Source organism: Chelmon rostratus, chromosome 5 (genome assembly GCF_017976325.1).
Source record: "Chelmon rostratus isolate fCheRos1 chromosome 5, fCheRos1.pri, whole genome shotgun sequence".
NCBI lineage: Eukaryota > Metazoa > Chordata > Actinopteri > Chaetodontiformes > Chaetodontidae > Chelmon > Chelmon rostratus.
Window position 1 is genome coordinate 7842647 of NC_055662.1, and position 18527 is coordinate 7861173.

The window sequence follows — 18527 nt, forward strand, 5'->3', positions numbered from 1 at the left end:
ACATATAACGCACAACAATATAATAATCACAGGGGCTGTTTGCATAACAAAGACTTTTCATACTTTAAGCACATTTTGTACTTCTGTACTTTTACTGAACTAAACTTTTGTATGCAGGACTAAAAATGCTGAGTTTTTACACAACTGCCTTGCTAGTTTAATTCAAGTAAAATATCTGAATACTTGTTGTGTCACTTCTCTGCATTGGAGGGAGAGCTTTTGAAAAAATAGATTTAATCTTAGCATCACCTCTTCAAATAAAATGAAATGTTTTTTTTTTTTATGAAAAACTGATTTCTGATCTGACGAGGTCCTGAATTTACACTGGAAGCACCGCCGTCTCAGACCAGACAACAACTATTGTCTAACTCCAGCAAACTGTAATGCCCCAGTGTTTATGCGATTTTATTTACACACTGTTCCACTTTCATTTTCATTGTCGAGTACATTTGGGGCTTTTTTGGATGTAAAATTTTGAGCTGCGTAGAGCTATCAGATACATTATTATCAGATACATTATTGGAGTCTCCCTCTGAAATCTTTTAATCTCTTTTTAATATATGTCCTGTCACAGAGGTTGAAAAGTAACGCAGTTTCGATTCTCTGTTTGTCCTGTACATACTGCAGAATTGACAATAAAGCTGACTTCGACTTTGACTTTGAAATGCAGGAGGTAACATAGAAAAGTGACTACAAATGTAATATTTATGAGGCACTAGCTGTGCTAAAGTGGCATCATTCAATGTAGCACATTCAATATATCTAAAGGAGACTATTACCAGCAAATTTCATACACCACAATACAATTTATTTACCTGTCCATTTTGCACGCAGTCCGTTCAAGATCAGGAGTTATATTGCTGATGGTAAGGGCGGTATTTTGAAGCACAAGTCACACAACTTCCGGTCTCAGTCTGCGTTCCTACGTCTAACTTGACACAGGTCTGCTGGTGCTGCTGCGGTGGAGACAGCCTGTCTCTCTGTCTCTCTCTCCAGTCAATCATCATCCAATGGTTGACCAGCTCTGCTTCAGGCTGCGGTAGACAACGACCAGTAAGGACCAGTGCCCAACTTCGGTATATAATTCGATAATATAATTTAATAGAATTAGTGTCGTTTTTTAAGGTTTATTATTGTAAATGTATGACGCAACTCATTCATTATGCCGTGTTGCATTGAAGGGAAATACTGGAAACGCAACACTAACTTCTGTGTTTTATCTATGCACACTTGCCTCTGCATATATCCTCTCTTCTCCTATTTGGTTTCCTCTAAACAAAACAAACCAGAATGTACTAATTTAACTCTCAAGATTACAGTAAAATTGAAAAGAATAATAATTGCTTAACAAATCTTTTCAACTTGTGCTCTTTTTGTAAAATAGAAACCTCAGAGTTCAGTTGGTGCTTTCATCCATCACTCAAGAATTTGTAAAAAAAAAAAAAAAAAGAAAAGAAGAAAAAGAAAAAGAAAGTCAAGTCTTCTTGGTGGTAAACAGCAATTATTTATTGAAATGAAATTAAAAGAATAAGTACCAGATCTATTGCATTATTGGAACATTTTGTTTCTGTAAGGGGCAGGAGTTACTCTACTGTTGTTTTCTCTTGTAGGATGTAGTGAACACAAATATACAAGGAACATTCAGCTATCACAGATTGCACACCAGATACTGTAGTAATGCAGTCTAATACAAGACCACCAAAATAATCCAGGATTTCTCTTTTTCTTCTTCTTCTCTCATTAGTCCTTTTTTTCCATAAAGAGTACAAAAGTCCACCTAGAGTTGGGACACGATCTCCGGCTCTGTACACAAACCTGCCGGTCGGAACAACTCTTCAGACAATGCCTCCAAACCCCCCCCCCCAAAAAAAAGAATAAAACAAAACAATATAATGCCGAGAACATGTACAATGCACTGACACAGAAAGTCAGCTGTGTTAACAGACATGCAACAAGTAACAAAACTTGCTGAAATTGCAATAATCATTAAAAAAATCTAAAACCAGTTATAATTGCATAAATACTTTGTACAGTTCATTTATCCACTGTGAAATGCACCTTTCTGTTAGAATGACAATGTGAAACTGCATTCAATAAAAACCTGTGATTCCTCTCGACTTTTCTTTTTTTGTACACGTGAAGGTGCAAAGGAACTCTTGATTGATAGAAGCCGACTTCGGCCTTTTCAGCTAAATGGCATGATTGCACGCTAAATTACAGTACAGAAATGCAGAATGATATAAGAAGGACAATAACAAGAGTGCATATTATAATTATTATAACATCGGGGAGCTGTGGGGTGAATATTAAAGTGTTTTCTCTTTTTCTTTCTTTCTTTCTTTTTTTTTTTTTTTTTACATGTTTGAGACTCTGTGAAAATCTAGTGGGAAACCAAAAGAAAAAAAGTTCTCTCAGGGAAAGAAGGAAAGCAGCACTTGAATGCACAGTCGTTGCCCACAGAACCACAAATAAAACAACATGATGGCATGTATGAAGAGAGAGAGATGGGGGGGGGGGGGTGACATATGAGAGAAAACGACACGTACATAAAAACAAAACACTCTTTACGTCCAACTATTGAACCAGGCAGCAGCAGCCGTCCTGCAGAGGAAAATATGAACTATGTCCACGGCAAACTGTTGCGTTAAGTTATGTTAAACAACGGAAAAACAAAGGAAACGCCTCTGAAATCAACGTGTCAGCATGGCAGGATGGTATGAGGTGCAGTCTGTGCCAAAAGTGTCAGGCTGCATATTTTACTGCTAAGTTTGCGCGTTTGCTGACTCCTTGTGGTAGAAGCAGACATCGCAAAATGTCATTGTTGTACAAACAGAGCGTACGACATCAGAATCATTTGAAAGCTGCTTCTACTTCTACATTTCTCCGTAACTACTGTTGTTGCTTTTTGTTGTGGTAGGAAAAAAGCCACTGATCTGCATTTGCTTCGTCACTGTTGTGCCATTGTCGATGGCGTCCACGATGATTTGTGTTGCTTTTCATCTGTTTTCCTGACTACATAATGACGATAAGACGTCTTGTCATGCTGTCCTTTTTCTTGTCTTTTCTCTTAGCCTTGTCTTATCTTGTCTTCCAACAGTGACAGAGCAGCAGGGACACTGACCACAACAAAAGCCTCAACGGTGGGAAACATTGATGAATGCGCAAAATCATATTTTTGGCACAAATGAAACCTCAGATTCATCAACAGGTAATTCCTTGATATCTCTGCCCTCTTTGTGGCCCCCATGCTGACTTCAAGTAAACTTGCTGAAATTGTGGATGTGTTTAATTGGCTCCTGGGCAAGCAAACCAATGACTGGTTTGATGAGGAAATTCCACACATAAAGGAGTGAAAACAGGGTACATCATTGAAACCATGATGTGGATTTAATGCTGTAATGCTCAATCAAGATCTTTGGACATTTCCACTACATGTGAATCACAACAGGAAAAAAGGTTCAAACAGCAGTCCTTTTGGACTGCCTCAATGTATTTGACTTTTTAGCATCAACACCCAAAGACATCTTTAAAAATCTGAGCTGGGACGTCGCCCCGTTTAAGGGAATTTCATGATTTCTTACATCTTCTCCAATGTCGAACAAAGTCTTTGAACGGTGCTTGGCTGCTGCTCCTACAGTTTAGCGTCTTCTATACGGACTGAGGATAAAGTGTGTGGAGTGCAACATTTACTGATCCGCTGTAATAATGCCACAGGGTCAGACTGAAGGTCTGCGAACAACGAAATATGGATAGAAACCGAGAACATAAAAACCACGATACACGCTAAAAGTCCCTTTTTTTGAGTGCATTCACAAAGCCGCTCTGATGCCGTACAGTAACTAACAAGGCTACATGAGACAGACATGACGGGAGATAAACGTGTAGCCATATTACATGTGTCATTTTTTAAACCTAATTCAGATTTTTTTTCACAGAAGATGAACCCATGATGCGTTCTCTCGAGACAAATACTAGGATAACACAGAAAGTCTTGAAATAAATGGAGTGATATGGTTTAAAAAGACAATTAAAATAAAACCTGCAATGACAATGTGTCCAGTCTTCGTATAATGTGTCAGACAGCAGCAGCAACAACAACAACAAAAATCTCCAAACGGGAATTCATATAAAGGACAGAATAGATGATTAAAAAAAAAATCATCATCACTGATACATCAAAAGAATTTGGCAAAAAAAAAAAAAAAAGGAAACGACAATCTGATAATAAATCTTTCTCTGATGGCGATGGCTTGACACTGCGGGCAACACACACTCACAAAATAAATCACATTTCTGTAAACAACAACAAAAACTGATCAGGAAATTAAAAAAAGAAAATAAGTCAGTTTGCATAACTAGACCCACTAGTGTCAACCCACAGACGTTAGTTACTGACATTCATATCCCTTCCTCCCCTCCGTGTTATTCCTCTGGACTCGCCGTGACTCGTGACGGAGACTACACACAATCGATTTTGTTTTTTAAAGCCAGGAGTGGTTAGTCACAACGCTATGTTACAGGCAATTTGTTTTTTTCTCATTGACCTTATTTTTTGTTCGGTGTTTGTTCCTCGTAGAGTTAAAAAGGCCATGGTAAGTATTTACAATATGAACAAGTTTGTTACATCTTGCGGTGGTGGGTGATTGATTCGAGCGTGCCACATCGAGGGTGTTTCTTTTTTGTTTTTTCCTCCAGTAGTTGAGTGCAGGTGGTAAAAGTGGTGATTGAGTTTTTTTCATTTCCTTTCAAGCCATTATCCTCGATTTTTATCCCCCACCTCCTTCGATGGGCTTTACCGCCAGGGTGATGAAGCAGCGGACACTCCCTCCGGTTACAGTCTGTCAGTGTGTTACAGTACATGTGGTTACTGGACGTACAAGAGGATAAAGGGGGTTTCCAGGGATATGTGAGAGGTGTTGAGAGAACAACGGGGAAGATGGAGGAATGGAGCGCTCCTTAGGTCGGAGTCCTCGGGATGAGGTGTTTCTTTTGTCGGCAGCGACTGAAGATGGAGCTCAGTTTCTGCTGCCATCCTCAACGCTTCGCTCATGTTGGAGGTTGTAGTAACAGTTCTGACAAACTCGCACCGGTGACGAAATCTTCAGCCTTTTGATCTCTGATTGGAAGCGACTACACCTGCAAAACAAGGTGGGGCATGGAAAGTGTGACTAACGGCAGGCAGGGGATTCGAGTTCAAATTCAAATTCAAGAAACATGCAGAAAAGAGAGAATCTAAAAATTAAAGGAAAATATGAATAAAACAGCTTTAGAAAATATTCAGGCCACAAAACAAATATTTAACAATTAATTATTAATTACAAGGGAAAGGTGTTTGGATTACAGCATTATTAAGTTTTACAGATACAGGCACACCTAGATATCATCTACATTAAATTGGAAAGACGTGTTAAAGACATAACTATATGACCAATGGAAACATGTGGACAAAACAACAGAGGATCCAGGACCGAGCCTTGGGGAACACCTGATTTTAAAGCTGCAGAAGATGAACTGGAGAACTACATAAATGCAACTCCAAAAGAAACCGTAAAATATGTACAAAATGCACACTGCATCTACTAAAAACAGTTTTACAGAGGGCCACACAACTGGTAAATGCTTCAGTATGTAGATATGCAGTGCTGTTCACCTCGTATGCGATTCATTTCATATATTAGAGGAAGTAACAGTAAGGTTTACAAAAATGCTTTCATAAAGACATACATGCAGTGCTGCATATACTACAAACATTTACACAATTAAGTCTCTGTCCTCACACTGCTAATGTATAATCTCTACGATCTGCAAATACATTTAGATCTGCCATTTTCTGGTGAGACCGAAAACCATCGGCAACATGCTCCATCCTCAGCAAAAAAAAAAAAAGCAGAAGTCAAATGAGTGAAAAAGGAAAACCAGCCATGCTGGAAAGTGTGCACAGCTGCTGTAATTTACTTACTTTTGGCAGAAGAGCTGCCCGCAGTTCCTGCAGTGGTGGCGTCGCTCGGTGAGGGAGAAGCGAACAGTGCAGCCAGAGCAGCTGTCAACCACCTCATCCTTCACCCAGTGGTCGGCTGCGGAACGGCCCGGCTGGTCGCTGACTGACCAGCTGAAGACCCGACCACGACTGTCGCCCACCAGGATCTTACTGTGGTCCCTGAAGAGGGGATGTTAAAAGGGGAGAAAGTAAAGAGAGGGGGAGGGGGGAAGGGAGAAAAGGTAAGACAAAGGGCAGGATGAAGAAAGACAGAGGAAGGGAAGAGGGAGGAGAAAATTTCAGCAAGAATGTTTTCCCTTTTTAAAGTATTTGCTCTGAATGGATTTGAATTGTGGTTTATATTCAATAGTATGTAGAGCATGCTGATAGTTTGGGCTCTTCAGAAGCATCAAATGAGTATTACAATTAACAAACACATAAATAATAAATGTATATTTGTCAGTTTGGTGCCAGACACTCAGCTCTCTTACTTGGAGATGGCGAGGGATGTGATCTCGGCCGGGTGAGCGTTGTCCTTGCGATCAAATGCCGTGTGCATGGTGAGTTTGCTTCGGAAGACCAGCTGGCGCTCCCATCTGTAGCCTGTGAACACCCAAAAATAAACACTTAAGCGAGCAACACTTTGACAATACGACTAACACGCTGTCATCCCATCAGACAGCTGATTTTTAGGATATTTCTTTCCTTTGATTAGAGACGCACCCCTGATGGGCCGCTGGTCCTTTGAGGCACTTTCTTAAGCAGTTTAAGAGCTGAAAAACCTTGTCAGAATGTTCATTCAGAAAAAGGTGAAAAACAACCAACATTTTTCACCTGTCCTGAGCTGGTTGTACGTTCGTGCGTCCATGGTGGAGGGCTGGAGAGGCTGTGGCACAGAGCTCTGCCCTGGATGAGCCGGATGAGGATGAGGGACCTTTGTTTGGCCCTCAGAGTAGTTGACAAACACAAAGCCGTCCTTCTCGTCAATGCTGAGGGTGTCTGACCACCGGTGAGAGTCGTCTGAGCTGCTATCCATCGACCACGAGGCTCCTGTTCGGGCTGAAGGACCTTAAAGGTATTTTAAAGACAGGAATGTCAACATTAGCGTGGATTGAGGTTCATGCCTTGTAGAGTGAAGTCCACATTCTCAGTAAACAAAATATGTGGGAAGCACAAGACACATGAAACCTTTAATGCATACTAATCCACAACAGAATGTCAAACTTTAATACAATACTAGTATAAAAAAAATGATACCCTAGACCTTTTTTGATACCATGGCAAAAAGAAAAGAAGTCCAAGGCACATAAAATAGGATTTTTTTCTTAACCAACAATCTGCACAGAGTGCTGGTACACAAAAAGTTACATACCAACACATTTGTAATAATGTTAATAGCAATTGGCATTATTATTACAATTGTTAAATGCTTCCCCGACCTGCTAGGCCAACACATTCTTTGTTATTATTGATTGTATTTCTGTTTGATTTATAGCTTTGCCACTTTCCATATTATTAAATGTATAATTAACAGAGATTGTATTTTAAACACGTGTTATCAAAAATAATCACAGTATTCATACTTTTGACCTCAATACAGACAGTAAACTACTATCAGCACTTCTATTCATTTGTGCAGCCAACAGTGAGATCTCAACCATAAACTAAATGTTAGTATGAAGGGTTGTGTGTTGAGCACCTCTGGGTCTGTGGACAGTACTGCCCGGTTGACTGCCACCTGTCGAGGGGTTGCGCGGCGCTTTGGGCTCCTGGCTCAGACTTGGCTCGTCTCCGTCTGATTCGCTGCTGTCGTCATCACCGTTGTGACTCTCGCCACCCTCTGTGTAACAAAGAGAAGTTTATAATACAATACAATAAACTTTTTGAATTAGAATAATATACAATATAAGCAGCAATGTAAGCAGACAAAGAAAGGTGTACCAATAAAGTATCTGCAAGCGAAAGTGCACATGCAACTTCCTGTCAATGTGTTGTGTTGAACCTCATCAGTTTATCAGGACATGTCAATATACTACTGGCACAAAAATCTTCCATCTCTTGGTGCAGCAGCTCTAATCAGTCATTTTTTCCATTAGGACTCACCAATCTTCTCCTCACCACAGCAGTCAGGCACATCTGGCTCTACCGGCTCTGGAGCAGGGGTTTCTGGGACTTGGAGGAACTCCATTCTCCAAAACTACCAACCATAATTAAAGAAAGGTTTAATCAAGCACAGTTTACTTCAATTAAGTCATAGCAGAATTATACATGCATCAGCAAAAAGTCAGACAAAAGCCTCAACAAGTGAATACTTCTGTCTGCAATGGACATCACAATCCATCCATTCAAAACAGAGAGCACAATAAGGTACAATTAAAAGGTAAAGGTGGGCACGGTTACCCTGACAACGCCGTCTGAGTGTCCAGTGACGATGACGTTCTGCGTGTCCCATTCGTTCATCTCCGACACACAGCAGCACAGGATCTGCTGGCTGCGCCCTGTGAAGGTGTTGGCGCTGGCGATGGGGCTGCCGTTAATGCTCCACACGTGAATGTATGTGCCAGCACAGGACACGATATCGCCCTGCACAAACACAAACACGTTGTTTGTCCTCGCATCAGCTGAACAGCTTTTATGAATCAAGATGTAAATGATCCTCGTATTACATAAGCTTATATATATTCGCCCTGGAGTAAAAGAACATATGGTGTTATTTCCATCCGGAGGAGAGGAGAAATTCATGCTCCAACCCACCGTCAGTTCATTGATGCACAGAGCAGAGACGGGCGCCCGGTGTCCCCTGAGCTGTGTAACGAAAGAAAGCTTGTTGAGGTCCCAGATGATGCAGGTTCGATCCCGCGAGCCGCTGACAACAATGTGGTAAGCTGACGATGCTGTCAGACATGTCACAGCGTCTGTGTGGCCCAGTAATGCCTAAGATGAAACAGCATGGACAAAGACATCAGATGTACTCAACTGTTGAGTACTTTAAAGTTCAGTCTTTGGGTTCTGTGTACCTTCAGTCTTTTAAGCTTGGTGATTGGATGTTTCTTGCAGAGGAGTCATAGTTGACTTCTCTCCTTAAGGTTTTATGTCTACAGCCCAATACCTTTGGCCTAAGAACGAGGTATTTTGGTTTGAAGCTCTCTCTACAAGTGGTATCCCAGGACCTTCTATTGGATTTCTGGGGAACAGTTTAGTGTGTGTGTTTGTGCCTTTACCTGTTTAAGCGTGAGCGACTTGGCCCTCTCCTTGGAGGTTCCTGTCTCCCAAACACAGATGGCAGTGCTGGTGCCACCAGTGATAACCAGCTTCGGGTTTGGACATATGGCACAGAGGATCTGACCCCACTCTGACAGACACTCGTAAACCACCAACGCCTGAAAGGAGATCGAAGATTGATTTGCCAGAGGGTATACAGGCGAGGGGAATGTAGATGGAGGAGGACTGGTCCATTCTGACTGTTTCAGGTATTAACTTTGTCTAGATGTCAAGACCACAGCACTTCCTTATATTACAAGTCTTTTGAAAGTCCTGAGAAGACTTACAAATGTAGGAAGATGGCGGCAACAAATTCGCTATCATGCAGGATAACAACGTAAGAAAGGACCAACAACCCTTGAGCTGCTGTTAACTAAAACTACAAGCTTCTGTACCAGAACCTGTGGTAGTGCATGCTCACCAAGAAACTGGTACACTTGTTCGTAGTCCCAAAGAGAAAAAAATCAAGTGTATGCTACTGGAGGTTAACAGGCACTGTCTGCAAACAAGTCTGCTGGATGACATATGAATTTTGTCCTACAGGTGACAATGAAGATTCTACCCTAATAATGCTCAAGTAATCTTTCTACAGACAACAGTATCACATCAGATGCAGAAGAAGTGCGTTAGAGACTTCTATAATGGCTGCTGCTGTAAAAAGTGAGGGGGCAGTAAAAAAAAAAAAAAAAATGCATTTGTACTCAAGCACCAGCAGGGGGAAACATTGTCTTTAACAATTTTTCACATTCATTTGTCAGTTGCAAGGTAAAATAAATAGTATTAGGTAATAATGTTGAAAAGCCACACCCCCTTAAACACTCACACAAACTCTCTAAGAACCTAAGAGCATGCAATTCAATGGAGGTCAGTCACATGCAGCGGCTGCAGCCTGGAGATTAAAGGAGCATGCTTTTGAAATTCTAATCTCTGTGAGATTGAAATAACTGTTACTGACCTTGTCAGATTCATAGTTAGCCAGACGGCAGCTGAGGTCAGCATAGCCCCAGGCGAAGGTCTTGCTCCAGGTGGGGGGAACCAGAACTTTGTTTTGCTCCACAGCCAGTATGCCCTTGTCAGTGCAGACGATCTGTCCCACAGGCTCCTTCAGTTCTAGGTAGAGAAATACGAAGAAATATGTGAGCGTTGAGTCCAAAGGGATTCATGCACCTCTGGGAGACAGTGCTGTGCAATGGAGAGTGTGAAAATGTCAGGGTTCAGTCCCATTAGTATGTCACAAAAAAACATATCACAGTTGAGTAAACTGAAAAGACAAAGAGTAAGTGTGTATTTGTGATTGTGTGTGTGTACATGTACCTTTGACAGGTGCTAGAGAAGGTCTGAGATTGTCCAGATGATGGAAGAAGATCTTGTCGCTGTTGGAGCTCGGAGGAACACTCGCAATGTCACCGTTGGCTTTACTGCGTACCCGTTTAGGAGGATGGGGCTTCTTAAACAGCTGAAACACACACACGTCAGGCATCAATGAGTGACTAAAGAAAAGCCGATAGCCAAATTCTGGTGAATTCTTGCTGTGGTAGCTATGTTTGGCTGATGCATGCATTGATGAATAACTGTAGATCTGCTATTCTTTCAGGCCTAAATATGAAAACAGCAGTTCTAGAACTTTAACTAGCAACCAACCACAGCTGGCTTGCCTTGTTATATTCTTATCAGCCACGCTAGCAGCCTGCCAGGCTTCAGTGTGATTTACTCAAGAAAGGTTAACTGGTGGATGGCTGGAAAACAGAAATCCAAATACTGTCCTCAGCATGTTGAGCATGTTATAAAGTTAGCACCTTCATGTTAGCTGCTGCCAATGTAGCTGAAACCATAGCAGCCAGTGAAGGGGACAGTTGTTATTTATGTATTTTTTATACGCATGAGTGGTAGTAACATTTAACACGAAGAGTAAATGTACTACTGTATTACTCCTAGCACTGGTTTTACTGCTAGCTAAGCTACTATTAGTGGTAGTAGCAAATGCATTAATTGAAGCCTTTGTGATATCAGCATTAGTGGCAGTTGTAATAATAAGAGTAATAGTGGTAGTTCAGCAGTGGCTTCAAGTATCGAGACATTAGTCAGTATCTGACCTGTTTGGGGATTTGTCCAAAGTTGTTGATGAAGCCGATGGTAGCTGTCTCCTTGAGGGGGTCGTTGATGTTGTAGATGTCCACCTGACCCTCGTAGAACAGGTGGTGGAAGACGTTGACCGCCTCCACGGCCGGCGGCCCCTGTTGCTTGTAGCCAAAAATGAGGTCGATCCATTCGTGGAGGTGGGCTGACACATAGTCACACTCTAACGCCTGCAGGGAAGACGAGGCAGAGGTTAGTCTGCAGTAACTAAAAGTTGGACCTTATTTTGTCACAAGTGGATTCATTTCTTACCTCTCTGTGGACTCTGATGAACTCCCGGGGGTCGCCCTTGGCCCAAGGTGGCAGGATGACATCACCCAGCTTGGTGCCATTCTGCTTGGCACCTGGGACATCAAACAGAAGGCAGACAGACCATTAATATTCATGTGCTCAATTATCTTTGTCTATTTGACTTTGACTTTCATCAGCTGTTATTGTCCACGCTTCCTGATACCAACCCAGGTCGAAGTTGTTGGAGTTGAGCAGGAACTCAGGCAGGTAAAAGAACTCTGGGATAAGCTCCTTGACGTCGGCCATGTTGTGCTTGGAGGCAGAGAGCCAGGCTTCACGCACACTGTGGAACATTCTGTCGGCCAGGTCAAAGTGACCTCCCTGGTAATGACACAAACACGCAGGCAGATGGTTTGACATTACATCCAGACAGACCATCAACTGTTTGTTGTATGGGCTTTTATGTTCGCCTTCCAATGTAAAATAAGAATTCTTTTGTAGCTGATAAAAAGATGGCAATGTTTTCTGTCGGCCCTTAAAATCTGCAAAAAGCAGAAGAACACAACAAGGAAAAATTCAAAATGCTGTGACTGTGTGTTTCTTAATTTGTCCTCTGCAGTTAAAAATAAACATCTATCATCAAATGTAATACTGGTATTTCCTTCCTTTTATTGCACTCTGTAACTGCAATGTAAGAAAACCCTTCAAAATGTAAAGTCTCTCTCTGTCTGAAGTACATCTCTTGCGGTTGTATGACATTTCAAGTTTCTTCAGGGAAAATATAGAACATTCAGTATACTAAAAAAGTTCTGCTCAAACCTGAAGTCTGAGGAAAATCTGTGTAAAGGGCTCCATCCGGACCAGATAAGAGGCTACGATCATGGCTGATGAGTAGTGGGTGCCGTAGTGGTATGCTGGGGTTTCACCTGGTATGACAGGACACAAGACAGTCACTTACATTGCCGAATGAAAACACAACATGTGCATAGAGTGACAAGTCAAATCCAAAATGTGCCACATCCTGGCAAGTTTGGATTTTGGTTGTAGCAACAAAACAACCGAAAATCGTACTCAATGTACGTATAATACAGGCCTCATACATTAATTTTAAAATGTGCCATTTTGGTTAAAAATAATGCATTTAGTGTGCCAATGTGACTGGTCTGAATTAAGAGGTAGCTGGTTAGCTGGCTCCTTTTCTTCCAGTCTTCTATTTAACATGAAATAACATAAAAAAAAGTTAGCTCCCTGACTCCATCCTGTGAAATGCCATCTGTTGATTCAACTTAGAGATCTTACCATTGGGGTCTTCCCAGTCCTTGTACCTCTTCTTGTACTGCGTAAGTCTGTCATCAGTCTGGGCGCCCATTGGTTTGGCCAGGTTACGGAACGTCTTTGGGTTGTTCAGGTCCAGTTCCTGTTTAACAACCCCGACACAAACATCACCACAGTTACCGGATTACACGGGAAAGAAGGATTAATGTGGGAACAGGCATCCACTTATCTTGTGGTTAACTGTTAATTGCCACTGATTTGTTCCAAGGGACAGGTCAGAGTGGAGAGGGAAAGTGAAGTTTTTATGGAGTCCCACTGTCTGAAACCCTGCAATCACCTCTGAGTCGAAGTCGGCCAGGATCCAGGGGAAGACTGGATACTGCATCAGGTCATTGTAGGATCGTCCAGCTAATGTGTTCAGATGCATCAGGTACTGGAAATTACTGATCTCTCCTCGCTGGAATGCAGATGGCAAACACATCAGTGAAGCTTGTAGCAGCTTATAAAATGACAGTTTTTGTTGTTAAACTGAGCAGTTGGGTTAGACCAACGAGTCCAGGTTCTTACCTCCCATCTCTGAGTCACTGACTTTTCACCGACCAGCGTGCTGAGGAGCCCAGACCTGACAACACCAGGACGAAAACCATGTTTAGGTAAAACAGCTCAGTACCCAGGTCAGTGCTATTGTTTAGCATCTGGACAGTGAAAGGCATCCTTAAGTCACAAAGCAACTGCGCAATGTGATGTATGTAGTCTGTACAAGTCCTTTTCTTTTTTTTATTTTCTAGGTCATTCACTTGATTAATGACTACAGGAACCGAAAATGCATTTAACACAAAGATTAAAAACAAGGTAATACATCTGAATATGTATCCACACCTTGCATAAATCATCCCATAACCTCCAAAAACTTTACGAAGGAGATAGGGAACACTGATTGTGCTGAATGTACAAAGAGACACAGAGGGCGTCTTACCCTTGTTCGACACTGGTGTTGGGCCTCTGGCCTGAAACCGACTCTGAACTGTCAGCCAGTGAAGGCACCACAGCCAAGAACCTGGAGCGGATTAATAACAACATTGAAATAATACATACAGTTCCCTCTGAAGTTCTTTACACATAAACCAGTGTAACCTCGCAACTAGAATTACCGCCTCATGGTTGTCTGCCACGGCCAACTAGTTAAGTCACAGTTTCCATCCATAAAAGACTTGGAAGGAATTTAATAAAAGGTATTAAGTGTATTCTCTTGGTGAAATGGAAGTTATCACGATATTGACATGTATGATTCCAGTGAGAAACATGCTGTCTTCACTTAGAGTCTCTGAACTACAACGCTTCAGATATGGATGTTGCTGCAAAGAAGCTACAAATTGTAAAACATGGATGCTTCACACACATCTTCAACCACGGCACAGAAGATCTAAACAATGAGGTGGACGCCCAAGATTAGTGTCATCAATTCAGTATCTGACCAAATGTGAAATATGGTCACAGTCTCCCCTTCTGTTCCTGAGTTATGGTGTTGAACAATGGACAGAAAAGTGTTTTTATATTACATTATGATGTCACTGTGAAGTTGACCTTTGACCTTTCAGACATGTCATTACTTCATCATTTTATACTACGAGATATTTGTGTGATATTATGTTAGAATCAGAGTAAGAATTCTTCAGCAAAAAATGTGTTTTGTGAGGTCATAGTGGCCTTTCACCACCAACATCTAATAAGTTCATTCTTGAGTCCAAGCGGACATTTACGACAAATTTGAAGAACTTTGCTCAAGGGGTTCCTGCGACTGAGAAGGTCAGACAACCCAGAAGCATCCTACCTCTGGTGACATTGTCACCATCACATAGGCAGAAAATACTCCATCCCCTTGATTTGAGTACAAACATTGCAGTGACAAAGCAATGAGAGGCTTACGATCTCTGAGGACTTTATCTTAAATCACACAGCAACAGCCTTTTTCTCTTTTCAGCACCCTGAATCCTAACAATCAAATTTCCCAAGCACCCAGTGTCTGTTCAATAAGTAGTGCTAAATCATGGCATATCTGATAATTTAAAAGAGGACAAAAACTTTTTAGCAAAAGTTATTTGGAAATTCTTGTTTCTGTTACTAAGTGTTACTGAACTATTGTAACTGAAATGTAAGAGCAGCAGCAGTTTAGCAGTATGCAGTCCACGCTGTGTTTGCATTTGTATTCTGTACCTTTGGTAAACTTTGTTGCGGACACCTTTCTGGAAGGCTAACAAGTAGTTTCTCCCATCTGCTGAGAAGACTTCTACTGCCATGGGCTGAAAGGTGATGACATACAGGACATTTAACAATCAAAAAACACAAAGAGGTGACTTAAATACTAGAAATGAAAGATGCAGGGTGTAATTCTGTCATACTCACCTAAAGCATTAAAAATAACCCCTAAATATTTTAAGATAGTCACTAAAAAAGTCTTCTAAATATATCTAAGCTCACAGATGTGTATTGGTGTTGTAGCATGTGTGTGCATACTAACCTGCAGCAGGTATCGTCTCTTATGCACCTCCTTGATGTCTTCATAGGCGAAGATGCTGCAGGTTCTCTTCAGCTGGCTCTGTCCTTGTCTTGCTCCTCTGGGGATGATGGCCTCATGCAAACTGGACGCAGAATGGATTTTTAAACCCAGTTATACGTTAGATTTCACCCATAAAGCACTTGTAACTACCAAGGCACATCAAACATTTAACTCATCACTACAAATTAATGTTGCAGTTATTACATTCATTTATTCAATCAATAATTTCATATATAAAATATGAAAACTAATCAAATTATTCTCTAAAAAGCATCTTTAAATGTGCTTGATTTGCTTTTGACAAATAAACTTCATTAGTTTGGAAGTCACATCACGTGGACATCCTTTTTTGAGAAGCAGTAACCATAAGAAGTTTGTATTTTTATTTGATAAATGACGACTGATTAATTTCGCTTCCTAATTGACCAGTAAGCATGTTTTGATTGTATAGGACTGTTTGGACTCTGTGGAGAGGGTAAAACAGGTTAAACACTTGAGGGGAACACAGTGAAATCAAAGAGGCATCTGCTCGTTATTTTCACTTTGTGTCTCAAAGGAAAAGACGGCGCAAGCGCTCTAAAAAGATAAATACATAATATCTCTGCTGAGTTTTACAACGCATGCTCCATCAGCAGCATTACATCATTCCGGCAGCAGAAACTCCCACTGCAGCGTCCAGAGGAATGATGTCATCTCTTTTCCAGGGAAAGAAAGGATAGTAACTACGTTATCATGTGTTCAGGATTAATTATGCAGACCTGGTGTGAAGTCATGATTCTCCTGTAAGTGTCCAGACCTTGAGGTAAGTGACAGACAGAGAAGGGTGGCCTACTTGGGGGGGAGCGTGTCGATGTCTCTGATCTCTCTGGACACGGTCATGGTGTAGCCGTCGATGACATAGAAGTGCTCTTTCCCAAACAGCAGCAGACCCTCGCTGGTGTCCAGACCCTGCACCCTGGCACAGCGGTACATGTGCTGAATCTGGAACGGTGAGTGTGACAAACAAGAGTGTGAATTACTGAAAGTTTAGAGAAAGCAGTTTTCTAATCAAAAAAGTCACACTTGAGACTCCTCCAGGCCAAAAATATGTCAAGAACAAACAAATGAGTGAGGAGATGTGCTTTCGCCTTACTAGGTAACTGCTGGTAGAACGGCCTCAAGCAAAGCATTTAATCTCTCAGTGCTGCACCTGAGCTGCTCAGTGACCATTAAGAAAGACCACAGCAGTGCCTGATTAAAAGGCTGTTGGGCCCACTTACTGTTGTGACTAACAATGTATAAAATGAACATCACCCTGAAATTTTGAGTCTTCAGGCCTAAAAAGCAGGCAGAACTCAAAAGCAACACGCATCCCTCAGTCAAGTTGTGTCAATATTAGACATGTAAATCATGATATATCATGAAAAAAAACCCACAATCCATTTAACTTTTCTTACAGTATTATTTTGAAGATTGTCTTTAAACTTTATTAGTGTCTTTTGCGTAAACACTTGAAGACTGCAATATTATTCGTAAACATGAAGAAGTTTGCAGTCGGTCACTTTTAAATGCACTTTTATGTTTGAAGTTGCCTTGTTTGATACATAATTCACTGAAATACTAAAAAATATAAAATAACAGCAGAAGCGCAGAAAATAAAGTTAGTCCACTGATGTAGTTCTGCACAGAAAACTACATACATTTAATACATTTTGAATGTACTGTATCTAATACTGGAAACTGATTTCAGCCTTTAGCACTTATGAAATTGGAGAAGGAAACATTGTGGTACTATCATTTCAACTATCCAGTCTCCTGTTTGTTTGTCTCTCTCTGACCTTCTCTCCCTCCTCCAGGAGACGCAGCAGGGACGTGTTGTCGGTCCTCTGCTCCTCCTCAGGGCCTCCCGACTCTAACAGCTGCTCCTGAAGTTGCTCCTGACTGTCCTCGTCTGCCCCGTCCGCCGTCGACCGAGACCTCTTCAGAGGAGCCTTCACCAGGCCTGCAGAGCAGAGCGCAGCAACATTTTAAGATATGGCTTTCAGGTGAAGTTGCACCACGGAGAAGGAGAGTTTGGAGCAAAACACAAAAGCTAATTGTGCTTTCCTAGCAACCTTTTTGAAGTTAGACACCATACCGTGTCTTCCCTGGTAGTATCTCCTACCTTTGACTCTAGCGATGGTGTCTTCTCCGTGCTCGGGCTCATGCTGTGTGGTCTCTCCCTCTGTGTTGTGCTCCACAGAGTGCTGGTACATTCCAGGGTTACCAGACAGCAAGCGCATGTAGTATTCCTTACTGTCGTAGCTGATGGCTCGCCGGTAACGGAGAGGCTTCTGCAGGGGGCAAAGAAGGAGAAGTAGGTGAGGTTGTAGTGTAAATACCACTTCGCACTGAGTCTGTAGAACAACTGACTCTATCTCTATGAGGAAAACACCTTTGGTTTGGGAAAGCTGTCTTAGGTTTAAGATTTAAAGAATTTTCAAGAACGGTTAGCCTGTGTATTATTGCAAAGGACCAAATAAATGCATGAAGGGGGACTAACATCAGAACCGGGTCCTTCAAATGTTCTAGCTGTGGGACATCATACTGACCTAAAAGTAAAAGCATCTGGGATGACCAACTGAGAAAACACCAATAATGTGCAGTCACTTACATGCAAAAGACATTACTGAGAAGCAAAATACAAAATGTCAGCCATGGTTAGTTTCATTCCAAGGATGTTCATTCTCATACTGTGACCTGCATACAGTAGATGTGAGGTCGAACCTTCAGAAAACCAACAGCTGGGATTGCTGGTAATTATCATCAGCCTCATCTGTAACACCAATAACCTGGTGCACAAGTCGAAATTCATCTGCTATTGCACGGCTGATGTGTTTTCTAATACTGAATTAAATCCAAGTTCAAAGTCACAGCAAAATATAAGCACTCTTTCCCATCAATCATCAAATTTCCCATCACTTGAATTTAGCAAAGCATGAAATGCTTTTCAATCTGCCAGCTCACATAAAACATGCGAGTTTTAAATAGGACGGCCATCAACTCCACAGCAAATGTGCAAGTTTTTACTAGGCGGTTGCTGGAAGAGCAGGATGTGGCTTCAGATGAAAA

At 41.6% G+C, this 18527-nt stretch overlaps 1 protein-coding gene across 3 annotated transcripts in view; it reads right to left on the reverse strand.

Moving 5' to 3' along the window:
• Nucleotides 1–1490: 1490 nt before the first annotated feature.
• The window catches only part of wdfy3 (WD repeat and FYVE domain containing 3), a 95009-nt gene continuing 77972 nt past the window's right edge, over nucleotides 1491–18527 (reverse strand). For all 3 annotated transcript variants that reach the window (XM_041936495.1, XM_041936496.1, XM_041936494.1), the window contains exons 43-66: nucleotides 17581–17749; nucleotides 17255–17418; nucleotides 16270–16418; nucleotides 15399–15519; nucleotides 15095–15180; nucleotides 13857–13937; nucleotides 13448–13502; nucleotides 13218–13337; nucleotides 12905–13022; nucleotides 12425–12531; nucleotides 11833–11986; nucleotides 11627–11718; nucleotides 11332–11544; nucleotides 10553–10694; nucleotides 10194–10348; nucleotides 9199–9357; nucleotides 8732–8911; nucleotides 8378–8560; nucleotides 8081–8174; nucleotides 7677–7817; nucleotides 6812–7045; nucleotides 6469–6580; nucleotides 5960–6157; nucleotides 1491–5136 (exon numbers count right to left, since the gene is read on the reverse strand). In XM_041936495.1, the coding sequence (XP_041792429.1) occupies nucleotides 5016–5136; nucleotides 5960–6157; nucleotides 6469–6580; nucleotides 6812–7045; nucleotides 7677–7817; nucleotides 8081–8174; nucleotides 8378–8560; nucleotides 8732–8911; nucleotides 9199–9357; nucleotides 10194–10348; nucleotides 10553–10694; nucleotides 11332–11544; nucleotides 11627–11718; nucleotides 11833–11986; nucleotides 12425–12531; nucleotides 12905–13022; nucleotides 13218–13337; nucleotides 13448–13502; nucleotides 13857–13937; nucleotides 15095–15180; nucleotides 15399–15519; nucleotides 16270–16418; nucleotides 17255–17418; nucleotides 17581–17749 (3348 nt within the window). In that variant the 3' untranslated portion in view covers nucleotides 1491–5015. The remainder of the gene's footprint in view (nucleotides 5137–5959; nucleotides 6158–6468; nucleotides 6581–6811; nucleotides 7046–7676; nucleotides 7818–8080; nucleotides 8175–8377; nucleotides 8561–8731; nucleotides 8912–9198; nucleotides 9358–10193; nucleotides 10349–10552; nucleotides 10695–11331; nucleotides 11545–11626; nucleotides 11719–11832; nucleotides 11987–12424; nucleotides 12532–12904; nucleotides 13023–13217; nucleotides 13338–13447; nucleotides 13503–13856; nucleotides 13938–15094; nucleotides 15181–15398; nucleotides 15520–16269; nucleotides 16419–17254; nucleotides 17419–17580; nucleotides 17750–18527) is intronic.